The sequence below is a fragment of the Silene latifolia genome, chromosome 7 (genome assembly GCF_048544455.1).
Source record: "Silene latifolia isolate original U9 population chromosome 7, ASM4854445v1, whole genome shotgun sequence".
NCBI classification, from domain to species: Eukaryota; Viridiplantae; Streptophyta; class Magnoliopsida; order Caryophyllales; family Caryophyllaceae; genus Silene; species Silene latifolia.
In genome coordinates this window covers 6,317,702-6,330,112 of record NC_133532.1, presented here as the reverse complement: position 1 = coordinate 6,330,112, position 12,411 = coordinate 6,317,702, and the positions used below count along the sequence as shown (strand labels likewise).

General features: G+C 35.0%; 1 protein-coding gene across 2 annotated transcripts; it reads left to right on the top strand.

The window, feature by feature from the left end:
• The first annotated feature begins 3,628 nt into the window (after window positions 1-3,628).
• Window positions 3,629-9,688, top strand: LOC141591509 (ras-related protein RAB1BV). 2 transcript variants are annotated; one of them, XM_074411867.1, is made up of 9 exons: window positions 3,629-3,878; window positions 4,038-4,168; window positions 7,543-7,615; window positions 7,701-7,801; window positions 8,103-8,168; window positions 8,383-8,480; window positions 8,582-8,644; window positions 8,733-8,825; window positions 9,321-9,688. In XM_074411867.1, the coding sequence occupies exons 2-9, from the start codon at window positions 4,096-4,098 to the stop codon at window positions 9,399-9,401; spliced, it is 648 nt and encodes a 215-aa protein (XP_074267968.1). In that variant the 5' UTR covers window positions 3,629-3,878; window positions 4,038-4,095; the 3' UTR covers window positions 9,402-9,688. The 2 variants fall into 2 exon arrangements, with proteins under 2 accessions (XP_074267968.1, XP_074267969.1); XM_074411868.1 differs by having other exon boundaries at window positions 3,661-3,785.
• The last annotated feature ends 2,723 nt before the right edge of the window (window positions 9,689-12,411 follow it).

The following is a 12,411-nucleotide window of genomic DNA, read 5'->3' as shown; positions in this document are numbered from 1 at the left end:
TTCATTACAACTAAAACCACTTGATTGGGGTCACAGAGGCTCTACTTTAACTTGAATCGGTTGAACCAAGCATGAGAGTTGCTCCTCTCCTCCTCGGATTTTGTAGATGACTTAGAGCATCTCCAACAACGCTTTTCACTCTCCGCGTTTGTCTATGCCGTACAAAAAAGTGTCAGGTGGAGTCAAATTTGGGATGAGGATTGAAACACTGCGCGGTTACTCAAGGATTGAAACACTACGCGAAACATTGTCCATATCATCTCTTTTGTTACTTTTTCAATTTTATAATTCTCAGAAAATAGATGTGCAATGTATTATTTATTATATACACATTTACCCAACTAATTAGTTTTAACCTATTTTTTATTTTTACCAAAATTTAATATGTAATTATTATTTTTCAAAAAAACTAATTACACTATAGTTTCTATTTTTTTTTCTCTACAAATAGGTAGTAGTAAATTAGTAATGACATATATCCGCTCACTTTTTCTTATCTTCTTTCTTTGATTTTCTTCTCTCTCTTAAATATTCTTTTTTTTAATAGACGTTTTAACTTTTTTTCTATAATAAAACTGACTTCGATTAATTATCGAGTTGAAAACCCGAACAAATTACGAAAATAGATTTTAATGTAAAAAATGAGTGGGGTATGTTAAAGTAGAGATAAAAGATGAAAGAGAGTGATGAGGAATAAATGTAAATTATTGTTGGAGGAGTAAAATTGAAAAGTTGAGAAATAATGAGGTGGATGAGTAAGAAGTGATAAGAGAGAGTGAGATAAGGAAGAGAAGTGATCATTGTTGGAGATGGTCTTAGTAGAGGCGCGTTTACGTTCATAATATCCTGTACGACAGAGATAGAGATAATCGCTGCAAAATTAATAGCGCTAGTGAGGGTGAAGAACCAACGAGTAATACTATTGGCAAGGACAAAAGGCGATAAACAAGGCTAAAAATACTCATATGTTTTATGTATCACTTTTTTGTGATATTTGAGTAAAGTCATACTCCCTCCCAGTCGTCATAATGTCCCCTTTGATAATGGCACGATACTTAAGGAAAAGTATTAAAATAGGAGTAAAAGAGTTGTGTGGGGTTGGTGATAGGAGAGAGAAATGAATTATTAGTAGTTAAATAAGGAATTGTGGGGCCAAAACATAAAGGAAAGTAATAAAATAGGAGTAAAAGAGTTGTGTGGGGTTTGGTGATAGGAGAGAGAAATGAATAAAATAAGAGTAAAAGTTTCTAAAAATAGAAAGGGGAACATTACTTGAATAATCCGTTTTGGGAAAGAGGGAACATTATAGCGACTGGGAGGGAGTATATTTTATAGGTAAAAAGGTCTCCACAAAGTATAAATGTGCACTGGATCGATCCCCCACAACTGCGATTGGGAGTGGTTTAAATACCGTAATCCTTGGACACGCCCCGAAATCTGGATTAGTCGGCCCAATGTGGTTCGGATTACCGGATGGTTTAGACCAAAAAGTATAAATGTGCACTCCAAAATAATTTTTTTATATAGTAATAGAAAGACTATTAGTATGGGGTCTTGGGGTAGACAGATTTGTATAGTCTCTAGGCTAAGTAGCAAGAAATACAAGGATACAACTATTACAACAAGAAATACTTGTAAAAATAAGAGAGTACAATACAAACAACCAAAGTTTACAAATTATATATTTGTTTCTTCCTTATAAAAGAGGTTGGGCTCTATCCCATATAACCTTTAGGCTGGATCCGCCTTTGTCGACTGTCGACTCGTGTCGTATCGACTACAAATCACTTGCATATTCTCATACTTTTCCCAACCTTTCTTACCGTTTTGAGAGTGCAAACCTCTTTTAAGGCTAACCCCTAAAAGGATAACTATATGGAGAATACGATATCAATCGATCAGGTTTTTCCCTGTGGAATCAATCATCATATCCACCGTAATTATAGCAAGTCCACATACATACTCAACTTAAGACAACCAAACTCAAAATCAACTCATCACTCAACAAGACTGATTTAACTTGAAACGAAACTAACTTTATGATCAAACAGCACAACCACGCAATTCATAAAAACAATCAATGTTTTCATAGTTGTAAATATCCACCCTTACTTGACTAGCAATAATCTTAATCATCAAGTATAGCTAATCGATACTATACCAATCCGAAATATACAATAACAATTAACCGCATAATTACTACAAGGCCTGACGAACTTTATTATTAAAACTACCCTACCCGAAACCGATTCTACAATGATTAGTAAGAAAAACCCTAACTAATCTCAATTAGGGGGTGTTTGTTTCAACTCACAAATGTATGAGATATGAGTTTGGAATGAGCCAAACCAATATTAGGTATTTGTTATAGAGGTTTGATACTCATACCCAAAACGGCAAAACCCATAAGGTATGGATTTTTTATACCCAAGAGGGAGGTGGGTTATGGATATGAGATTATATCCATGAGTATCAAATAATAAAACCAAAAACTATGAAAAAAACTTATATAAAACATTTTAGATGATTTTTTTACATTTATTTGATCAAATCTTTATTTTAATGATTTTTCAATATCAAAAATAATTATTTGAAATGTTGTATTATAAATTTTTTTAACTGAAATTCAACCTCATCCCACCCAAAATTGAAACAAACACAAGGTATGTGGAATCAAGTTCTAAACCCATACCACCGGGATATAATTTTTGATTCCAAACTCATACCTACGCGCGAACCAAATCCCCCCTTACTCCCTAATTACATTAGTGCACAATGTAATCACCATTAGATTTAAATAACTAACGACGATTAGCTTTATAGGGCAAAAATATTACGCATAATAGGAATGAGAAGCTTATGTTTTACAAAAATTAAGATTTACTTAATCTTAAACACAATTTATAACACTATACCGAGGTCAAATCACGTGAACTTTGACCAACATAACTTGTCAGGCTGTCTTCCGATCACCGATCGTTGGTCGACGCCGATAGATCCAATTTCTCAATTCTCGCACACATTCATTCCCTCACGTCCAGTTATTCTGTCAGCCTCTTGACTATGACCGTCCGTGCCCTCTTAACAACTCCCTTATGATTCGCAAACTTAGAAACCAAACCAAACTCAACTGCTAACTCATTTAACTTATTTTAACCCTCGATTATTACGAGTATTACCAATTACAGATATAAAACATAAATCAAATATTTCATTTTTAACCCTCGATTACGAGTTTTAACTCATTTTAATCCCTTATACTCGTAATTCGCTTTTAAAGACGGTAAGACCCTATTCTCCACGATGACGGTTCGCCTTCACTTTCTTTCAAGCGTGAATATCATAACATTTAAATTAAATATTTCATTTACCAATCGTTGGTTGACGCAGTGGTAGCATGGGGTTGCGCTTGGTAGGGAGGTCTGCGGATCGATCCCCCACAACTGCGATTGGGAGGGGTTTAAATACCGTAATCGGTTCAATATGATTCGGATTACCGGATGGTTTAGACAAAAAAAAAAAAAAAATTAAATATTTCATTTACGACTTAATTTTCTGCATTAAATAAACATTAAAAAAAACAGAAAAAATTTCCATAAAAAAAGGGAAAAGAAAAAGAAAATCCTGATAACAAGGGGCTGGTTCTACTACTAGAAGGTTGTCTTCCTTTCAATTTTTGTTCTCTCTCCTCTCTCCTCTCTCCGAAGAATATCGACGAAATCCAAAAAAACAGCCAAATTTTAACTGTTTATTCGGAAAAAAAAAGAGAGAGAGAAATCGAAAGCGTAAGCGAGATCGTCAATTTGTTTGAGATTTGTGCGAAACAATTACTTTGCAAATTTCTTAATTTTATCAAATCTTCATATTTCTAAATTTCGGTAAAAATTCATATACATTTACATATATTATTTTCGTATATTGTGCATGATCTCGCAATTTTGTTCGATTTGTTAATCGAAATTGTTGATCTGGTTTGGTTTTGCGTTGTTTTGTTCGATTTTTGTTTGACTTATTGTAATTTTGTTGTTAATTTTCAGGAAAACGTTGTAATTTGAATAATTAGGGTTATTCGGAGGTGATTTATTGATTATATTAATGGCTGCTCAACCGACGAGGGCGAGAGCTGATTATGATTATCTAATCAAGCTTCTGTTGATCGGCGATAGCGGTAATGTGTTTGTTTTTGTGTCTGTTTTTTTTGTAGATCTTTGATTCATTCATGATTTCAGTGCCTTACTCGCTTTCGAACGATCTCCTGTAATTAATATTAGGTTGTGATTTTCTAACAATCTCGTATGATATTGTGAGGTTCCGCTTTTCGAACGATCTTGTGTGATAATGTCATGTGATAATGCGAGGTTCCGCTTTTCTAACGATCTTGTGTGATAATGTTGTGTTATAATGTGAGGTTTCGGCTTTGTATCAATTTTGTGTGATAATGTCGTGTGATAATGTGAGGTTTGCAGATTTATGTTAATGCCACCTTGAAGAGTAGCAATTTGATTGTGGTGATGTTGATTGATCTCTCTGTAGGATGGTCAATTGGTTGTGAAGTAGATATATAAGTCTGCGAGGCTGAATGATATGGAATGTGGACTTCGTTGGTAGGGTGATATTTGTGAGTCAGTTGTTGACATGGTGTAGGTTATTTTGGATTTTTCGAATGATGTTGAGACAAGAAGCGATTGAGTAGTTTTTGATTCCGTGACACACGATTTTGTGATATAATGGTTCCGAAGAGCTTTCCAATCGCTGAGGTGTGAACTGATTGAAGTGGAACACTTGTTGGATCGGTATGAGGGAGTGGGAGCCTATTGACTTATAGTGAGCGACGTGAGCGTCTAACTTTGGATTTATCAGGTGGTTTTTTAGCCTCCAAGACATGCATGTTGGGTTGCGGGATGCAGGACTTGCGAGTTGCGACCATGCACTTGAGACCTTGAGTACTTGTTAATGAACTTTTGAGGCTATTATGAAGAATGAAAGGATGTTTTTATTTTGTTGGCCAACGGATTCTGCTTTGGCCCCCACTCTACATTCAAACCGCGAACGCCTAAATACATTTCTCAATTCCTTTTGCATCTCTTATTTAGTGAGTTTGCTTTAATTTTCCATCGTGACTAGTGAATGCTAGCTAACTAGAAGGGGGATTCGGAATATTTTTGATCTTATTATTGCTGTTGGAAAAAATAGAGATTAGAGAACGCCACTGCTTTAACTATTCTGGGTTCAATGAGTGAATACATTTTGGTTAGGTGACTAGAGAATATATTTTTTGAGTTTGGTTATTTGTTTCTACTTTCACTTTTTAGATTTGCGTATTTGGTTCGGCCAATCTTTTTTGCATATGACCTTGGGCTGGTAGTGGTAGTGTTATAAGACAGTACATTGTGAGAATTTGAAGAGATGGAAAGGAGTCAGGATTCTTATCAGGTAACTTAAATGACTCTTTTAGTGAGGTAGCGAGACGCCTTTTTGATTATGCGGTTGGGATTTCCCTCTTGTTTGGATCATATCCTCTCTGCATACCCATTTTATTGTTTACCTTAGTTTAAAAAGAATGCATATCCTCCCTAAAAACAGGCAAGTAATAATGAAATAAAATGAATAACATAGCAATCAAGAAGTCCGGTGAATTGCTTTAATGTCACGCTCTTTATCTTGTTGGTTATGAAATAGATATACAAGTCTGCGAGAATGAATGCTATGGAATGTGGACTTGATTGGTAGGGCGTTATTTGTGAGTCGATTGTTGACAAGGTGTAGGTATTTTGGATTTTGGGAATGCTGTTGAGATGATGAATAATGGAGCAGTTCTTTATTCTGTATAAACATGCGTCTTTGGGTTAGAGTGGTTTCAAAGAGCTCTCCAATCGGTGAACTGAGAACTGATTGAAGCAGGGTTACCTAATTCGCTCGTCCCCCCTCCGAATTGCGAATTAATTCGAACGAATTAATTCGCAATTCATTTTCATCTTAATTCGTCCCAATTCGCGAATTATTCGCTGAGATGAGTGAATTATATGATTATGCTAAAAACAAAAAAAATCAGGAAAAATTGAAGTATAGACAAGCTACCTCGTTATTTTGAAGTTGGAACTTTGAAGCCAAGCACAATGATTTGATTCACTATTGTAGATTTGTAGATTTAGATTTAATTTGATTTTGATTTTTGACAAGATTATGATTTTTTTTAGCTTTGTTGATATAAAAGGATAATCCTTTTGAGAATTGCATTCGACGAATTACCGAATTTTAAAATAATGTAATTCGTCAGCGAATTGAATTCGTTAAATTGAGCGATTCGCGAATTAGAATTAAGAAGGCGAATTGAACGAATTGCGAATCCGGTAACCCTGGATTGAAGTGGTACACTTGTTTGATCACAGTGACTTCAGTGAGGGAGTTGGAGCATATTGGTTTGTAGTGAGTGTCTAACTTTGAATTTGTCGTGTTTTATTTCTTTTTTTGAGCGTCGAAGACATGCATGTTGGATTGCGGTCTGTGGGACTAGCAATCATGCATGTGACTCACGTGAGTATTTGTTAATAACCTTTTGAGGCTATTCTGAAGAATTGAACTATTTTTTTTGTTGTGTTAGCTGAAGGATATTGTAGTCTATCTTCTGTTACCAACCTTTTGATTCAGCTTTGGTCTTTTTGCTCGACCAGTGAAAGACAATCTGAACAAAGGGGGATTTGTAATGTTTGTATTGGTGTTACTATTGCTGCTGGAAAAATTTGAGATTAGAGACCATCATTGCTCTAACTATCGTTGGTGTTTAAGGAGTGAATATATATTGGTTGGTTAGTTGGTTATTTGTTAGATTTGCTTGTTTAGATCGGCCACTTTTTTTTTTTTTTTTTTTTTTTTTTTTTTTTTTTTTTTTTTATATGACCTTTGGCATGTAGTGTTGTAACTTGTAAGGCGGTACATTATGAGAATATGAAGACATAGATTGGAGATATGGTTCTTATCCAGTAACATGATTGACCCTTTTAATGAGATAGCGAGATGCCTTTTTCATTTTGGGGTTGGGATCTCCCATGCTTTGTTACAACTCTTCCATGCACACTAGTTTTATGGTTTACCTTCAGTAGATTAAAAAACGCACCTCCTCACAAAAGGTCAATTAATAATGAAATAAAATGAATAACATAGCAATGAAAGAGTCTTGTGAATTTCTTTAATGTCACGCCCTTATCTCACTATCATGGTGGGGGTTGTCTCGTGGGGGATCTTATCTGTAATCAAGGTCATTATGGCTTGACTCAGTAGGGAAGAGGAGCTCAAACAGGTTTCTTCATTGTCATTCATGACGTCATACTCAATTTTTTATCATCATGGTAAACATTCGAGCTGAAGTATATTTCTTTCTGAAGCTATTGTGTTCATTTTTTGAGCCTGAATAATAAGTCAGTATCAGAGAAGTTGCCTTTGTGTACTTTTGTTTCCCCTTGCCTGTATTGTCGGTTTCCTCAAAGATTGTTGATCTTTTATGCGAGCTTTGACTCAATATGCACTTGTCATATGGAATTACAGGTGTGGGTAAGAGTTGCCTCCTCCTGCGTTTCTCTGATGGTTCGTTCACAACAAGTTTTATCACCACCATAGGGCGAGTTTCATGCTTGAACTACTTTTCATACCATTTATGAAGATGGTCATTTTCCTCATTTTGTGATAATCCACTCCTTTTGCAGTATTGACTTTAAGATCCGAACCATTGAGCTTGATGGAAAGCGGATTAAGCTTCAAATCTGGGACACTGCTGGTCAGGAAAGGTTTAGGACCATCACAACCGGTAATTCTTCTGAATTCTATGCTATCATTATTTTGAATTTTGTGGTAGATTTTCTTTTGTTACCTATCTTTATGTTGCAGGTGTTTTACACCAAGTGGTATATTCTTTTCATCATCATACTATGATTGAAATATTGTTTTCCCAAAAAAAAAACGATTTGTAGAAGTCTGGTTGCTTTTGAGCCTCTCTGTCTTTATAACTCTTTATCATTTACATAGTTCCATCGATCTCAGTGAACGAGGGTCCAGACTTGTTGATGAGCTAAGCCTCTGTATTTGACCATTCATTATCTTCGTTTCAGCTTACTACCGCGGAGCTATGGGTATTCTTCTAGTGTACGATGTCACTGATGAATCATCATTCAACAGTAAGCCTCTCCTTATTAAATGCTTTTAGTAGTGTTAGTGCAACTCAATACCACATTGTTCCTTTTCAAACTCTTAATATCATTGTACTTTTCACGTTTATATGTTTTTATCTCAGTTGACGGGGACTGAGTTATTTCTGCAATTAATTAGGGGTTGGTTGGGTTATAGATGATGCTGTATACCATGTGACTTATTTGTTTTTGCTCTGTTCAGATATCCGAAACTGGATTCGCAACATTGAGCAGCATGCTTCTGACAACGTCAACAAGATATTGGTAGGAAACAAGGCTGATATGGACGAGAGTAAAAGGGTAATATATTCCGACTTAATTGCTGTAGAATTGTGATTGTAACTGTTCTGCCTACCAACCTTGCACATAGTGTTGCTGATCTTTGATTTACATTTTTACAGGCTGTGCCAACAGCCAAGGGACAAGCACTAGCTGATGAGTATGGAATTAAATTTTTTGAGACTGTGAGTAAATATCCTCAGATGTTATTATTATAGTATTTAAATGGTTTATGTTACGAAGTTTCTAATCAGAGGATCTTCTGTTCCTCAGAGTGCAAAGACAAATCTAAATGTCGAGGAGGTTTTCTTTTCCATAGGCAGGGACATCAAACAAAGACTTGCCGATTCTGATACCAAGCAAGAGGTAGGTGATCAATTTCAGATTCTGTTTTGACAGTAAGATCTGTATGAGATTGTCTCACATGTGTAAATACTATATAATTCAGAGTGCTCATTAGTTTCTTAAAATCTTAAACAAGACGGTCTTAGACAATACTTTTAGGGAGTCCGGTCCATTTATCCATTAATCACTCATTACTCATTACATGTATGATGTATGATTTTTAAGTCTTATCAGTTCCATTTGCCTTTTTATTTGAGGGGTACTTGGAATACGTATCAAACTATCAATTGAAATGAAGGGTTAATGCAATATTAGCCAAGTTAGCCGATGAAGTCTTCGGGAAGTGGTATTCTGTATTCAAACTCCCCTTGTGGCCCCATTTACCTGCAAAAAATGACACACCGTACTTTTATAATTGCTGGGTTGATGGATTGGTCTTACATTGGAGTATAAGACTGTTACATACAAGTTTAGGTCGTGTTATTATCGTTTGCTAAGAATTAATTTTGGTTACAGGCTCAAGGACCAATAACAATTAAACCAATAGACCAACAGTCCGGTAATGCAGCAGCTTCTAAATCAGCTTGCTGTTCTTAAGGAAATGGTGCGGTTCATCAGAGAAGGCAATACTAATGGAATTGTGTGCGGGAACAATAGGTTCTGATTGTGATGACAATATTGATGGATTACTTGTAATATTTGTGACTCCCATCATTCTTTTCTTCAAACTTGTTTTAGTGTGCGAAAGATAGTTTCTTGTTAACTACTGAAATTTGTTCCCGATGGCTGGACTTTTTTTTTTTCCATCTTTCAGATCAGATTGACGAATTATCAAGATTATGGTTGGATAATACCCTATTAGTGCTTTGTTGAGCATGTCAGCTACGTAAATTGTTGAGTGGCCTACACGGGTTGTGACGGGGTTTAGAACCTAGACTCGTCAAAACTATTTTCGTGTTTCCTTGTGCCAAAAAATGACGTTATTTGATCATGATTGCTAAAAAGCATAATCATAGTGTTAAGGGTTCCCAAATTATTTGGCCAAAATTCCCAAATTATGATGTAATCGACTCCCTTCAAAACTGGATGAAGTTTCGTATAGCATTTAGGTTCCATATTGTGGATCTATGATTTGTCGAGGACGGAATTGTTTAAAGTGTCGTTCATCCGTGCTAGTACCTCTAGCTCCACACTGCGTCCGCCACTTAATGCTATACTCTGATCTGCCTGCTATAGTGCTATCGTGTTCGCATCAGGGTCACTTGGGTTTAGGAAAACAAAAGCTAGATCAAACAATACCCACGGCAATCCTTGACTACAAGCTCTACAAAGCCCAAAACTCTTTTCTCTTTTTGTAAAACAAAGCCCAAAACCTTTATTAAAATATATAGCCGAAAAACCAAAATCGTTCTCTTTATTTTTTATTTTTTTTGGTGCAAAGGGAGCCACAAAAGGTGGTTTTAATATCTGACGAGATTTGAACCGAGGTCATGAGCACAACCTTTGATAAGTTTAGTAATTAAGCTAAATGACATCTGCAATTGTTTATTTAAGTGCATGATTTTTCGAAGTGCAAAGTTAATGCCATGGAATCTTGAATGAGATGCTGTGAGATTATGACAAGCTCTACTTACAGTTACCATGATCGTCTAGTGAATAACTTAATTACTTGTAACTAACAATATTATTTATATAATTTTCATTATTATTATTATTATTATTTTTTTTTTTTTTTTTTTTTTGGTAACGAGGGAACCCGCAGCCGCTACCTTCGGTGCGCACTGGGTAAACTCGCGGGTGTACATGATAGCCTGCAAACCACGTATACCAGATTACCAGGTAAACCACCCGAGGGTGACAGGCTCGAAGTCTATTAGGCATGGACTCAGGCCAAGAATGTTCCATAAGATTTTGTTTTTGGGGAGGCTTGAATCTGGGTCTGCTGGGAATTTCACCCAAGTTTTAACCACTAGACTCCACCCTTGCGGGCAATTGTATGCTTGTGATATATTCATGTTAAATTGTCAATAATCCATGTTCTTAATTGAAATAAATTTTCTTGATATTTTTTCACTATTAATATCATCACAATATCATATTTGTTCGAATAAAACAGAATTTTTTGGTTTATTGGTGTTGATTAGCAAAATAATTAGGGAAGTAGTGTTCGTTTGAAAGTATTTGGGTTTATGGTGTCCACGTCATCACTTTTTAATTTTTTCCAATTTTTATATGAAACCGCTAGGAATCTTAGCGGTTTCACTTAAGATTTTTTTTTTATATAAAAGGCAAAACCGCTAAGATTCTTAGCGGCTTACCTACTGTCATATTGTAGTGTGCCCATGTAAAATTGTTGGAAATTTGTGAAAATTTGTGAAAATTTGTGGAAAACGCTAAGGACCTTAGCGGCTTTCCTAGATTTTTTTTTTTTTTTTTTTTTTTTTTTTTTTTTTTTAACAGATACAAATATTTGGACGATGACATTTTGTAAAGCCGCTAAGGTTCTTAGCGGCTTTACCTAAAACACGAAAAAAAAAAATACAAGTGATGACGTGGACACCATAAGTCCAAATACTATCAAACGAACACTACTTCCCTAATTATTTTGCTAAATAACACCAATAAACCAAAAAATTCAATAAAACAACTACAAGGTACAATTTAGGACTACTACTATTTGTGCCAAGAGTTACACATGTGTCATAATCTATAACATGTATTATTTGTAGCTTGTCAAACACAGAACCGCAAACCCCCAAAAATTAATGTATATCATCACACAAGTGCAACACACTAACACGCATAATTGAACACAATCACGTGAATATCCAGTTATTTTTAAAGTCACACGATCAACCATCTCAGAAACAGCACGCAATAAGCAAATTTATCTTGTTAAAGCAAGAAAAACATTCTCTATTTGATTAGAGTTGACTCAATTAAATCAAATAATGAGCAATTGCAGTTCACTCAATATTCTACTAGCTACATACCAAGCATCTCTCTAACAAATCTAACACTACTCAAAACCCAAAAGTATCATATATTCATATACTCTCTTGACCTAAATACTAATCAACTATTGTAATTTATAATTACTATTATTATTTGTAACCTGTCAAATACAGAACGCGTTAATAAACACAGCCCACTTAAAAATCAATCGAGAAACGACACGCTACCCGCAAACTTGTATACTCCAGCAAAAACAAGTAAAACACTTTCTGTGAGATTAGAGTTGAATCAATTAAGATCAAAACAATGAACCCATCAATAAATCTAAATCACACAACATTAGATCACTAATTAACAACAAAATGAAACCACTTTCTAACAAATCATTCACTCTAATTATGTAATATTCATCTAGTATCAATGTATATCATCATAATTCATACTTCATATATGTAAGAAAAAGAAAAACCCTAAAAATCTTAAACCCTACTAATTACCAATCAATCCAAACTATTAACAAAACAAATGAATTAAACCCAAAAAAATTGCAATAGCAATTACTCCTTAATTATTATACCCTAATAAAAACCTAATTGATGGTGTTCTTAATTCCAACCTAAGAAAATCTTCAATCTCTTCTTCTTCTACTTCT

Excerpts from the sequence above, each read along its gene's own strand:
- LOC141591509 (XM_074411867.1), top strand. The coding sequence starts at position 4,096 with ATGGCTGCTCAACCGACGAGGGCGAGAGCTGATTATGATTATCTAATC. Across the intron at positions 4,169-7,542 it reads TCTGTTGATCGGCGATAGCG|GTGTGGGTAAGAGTTGCCTC; the intron begins GTAATGTGTTTG and ends ATGGAATTACAG. Across the intron at positions 8,481-8,581 it reads ATATGGACGAGAGTAAAAGG|GCTGTGCCAACAGCCAAGGG; the intron begins GTAATATATTCC and ends ACATTTTTACAG.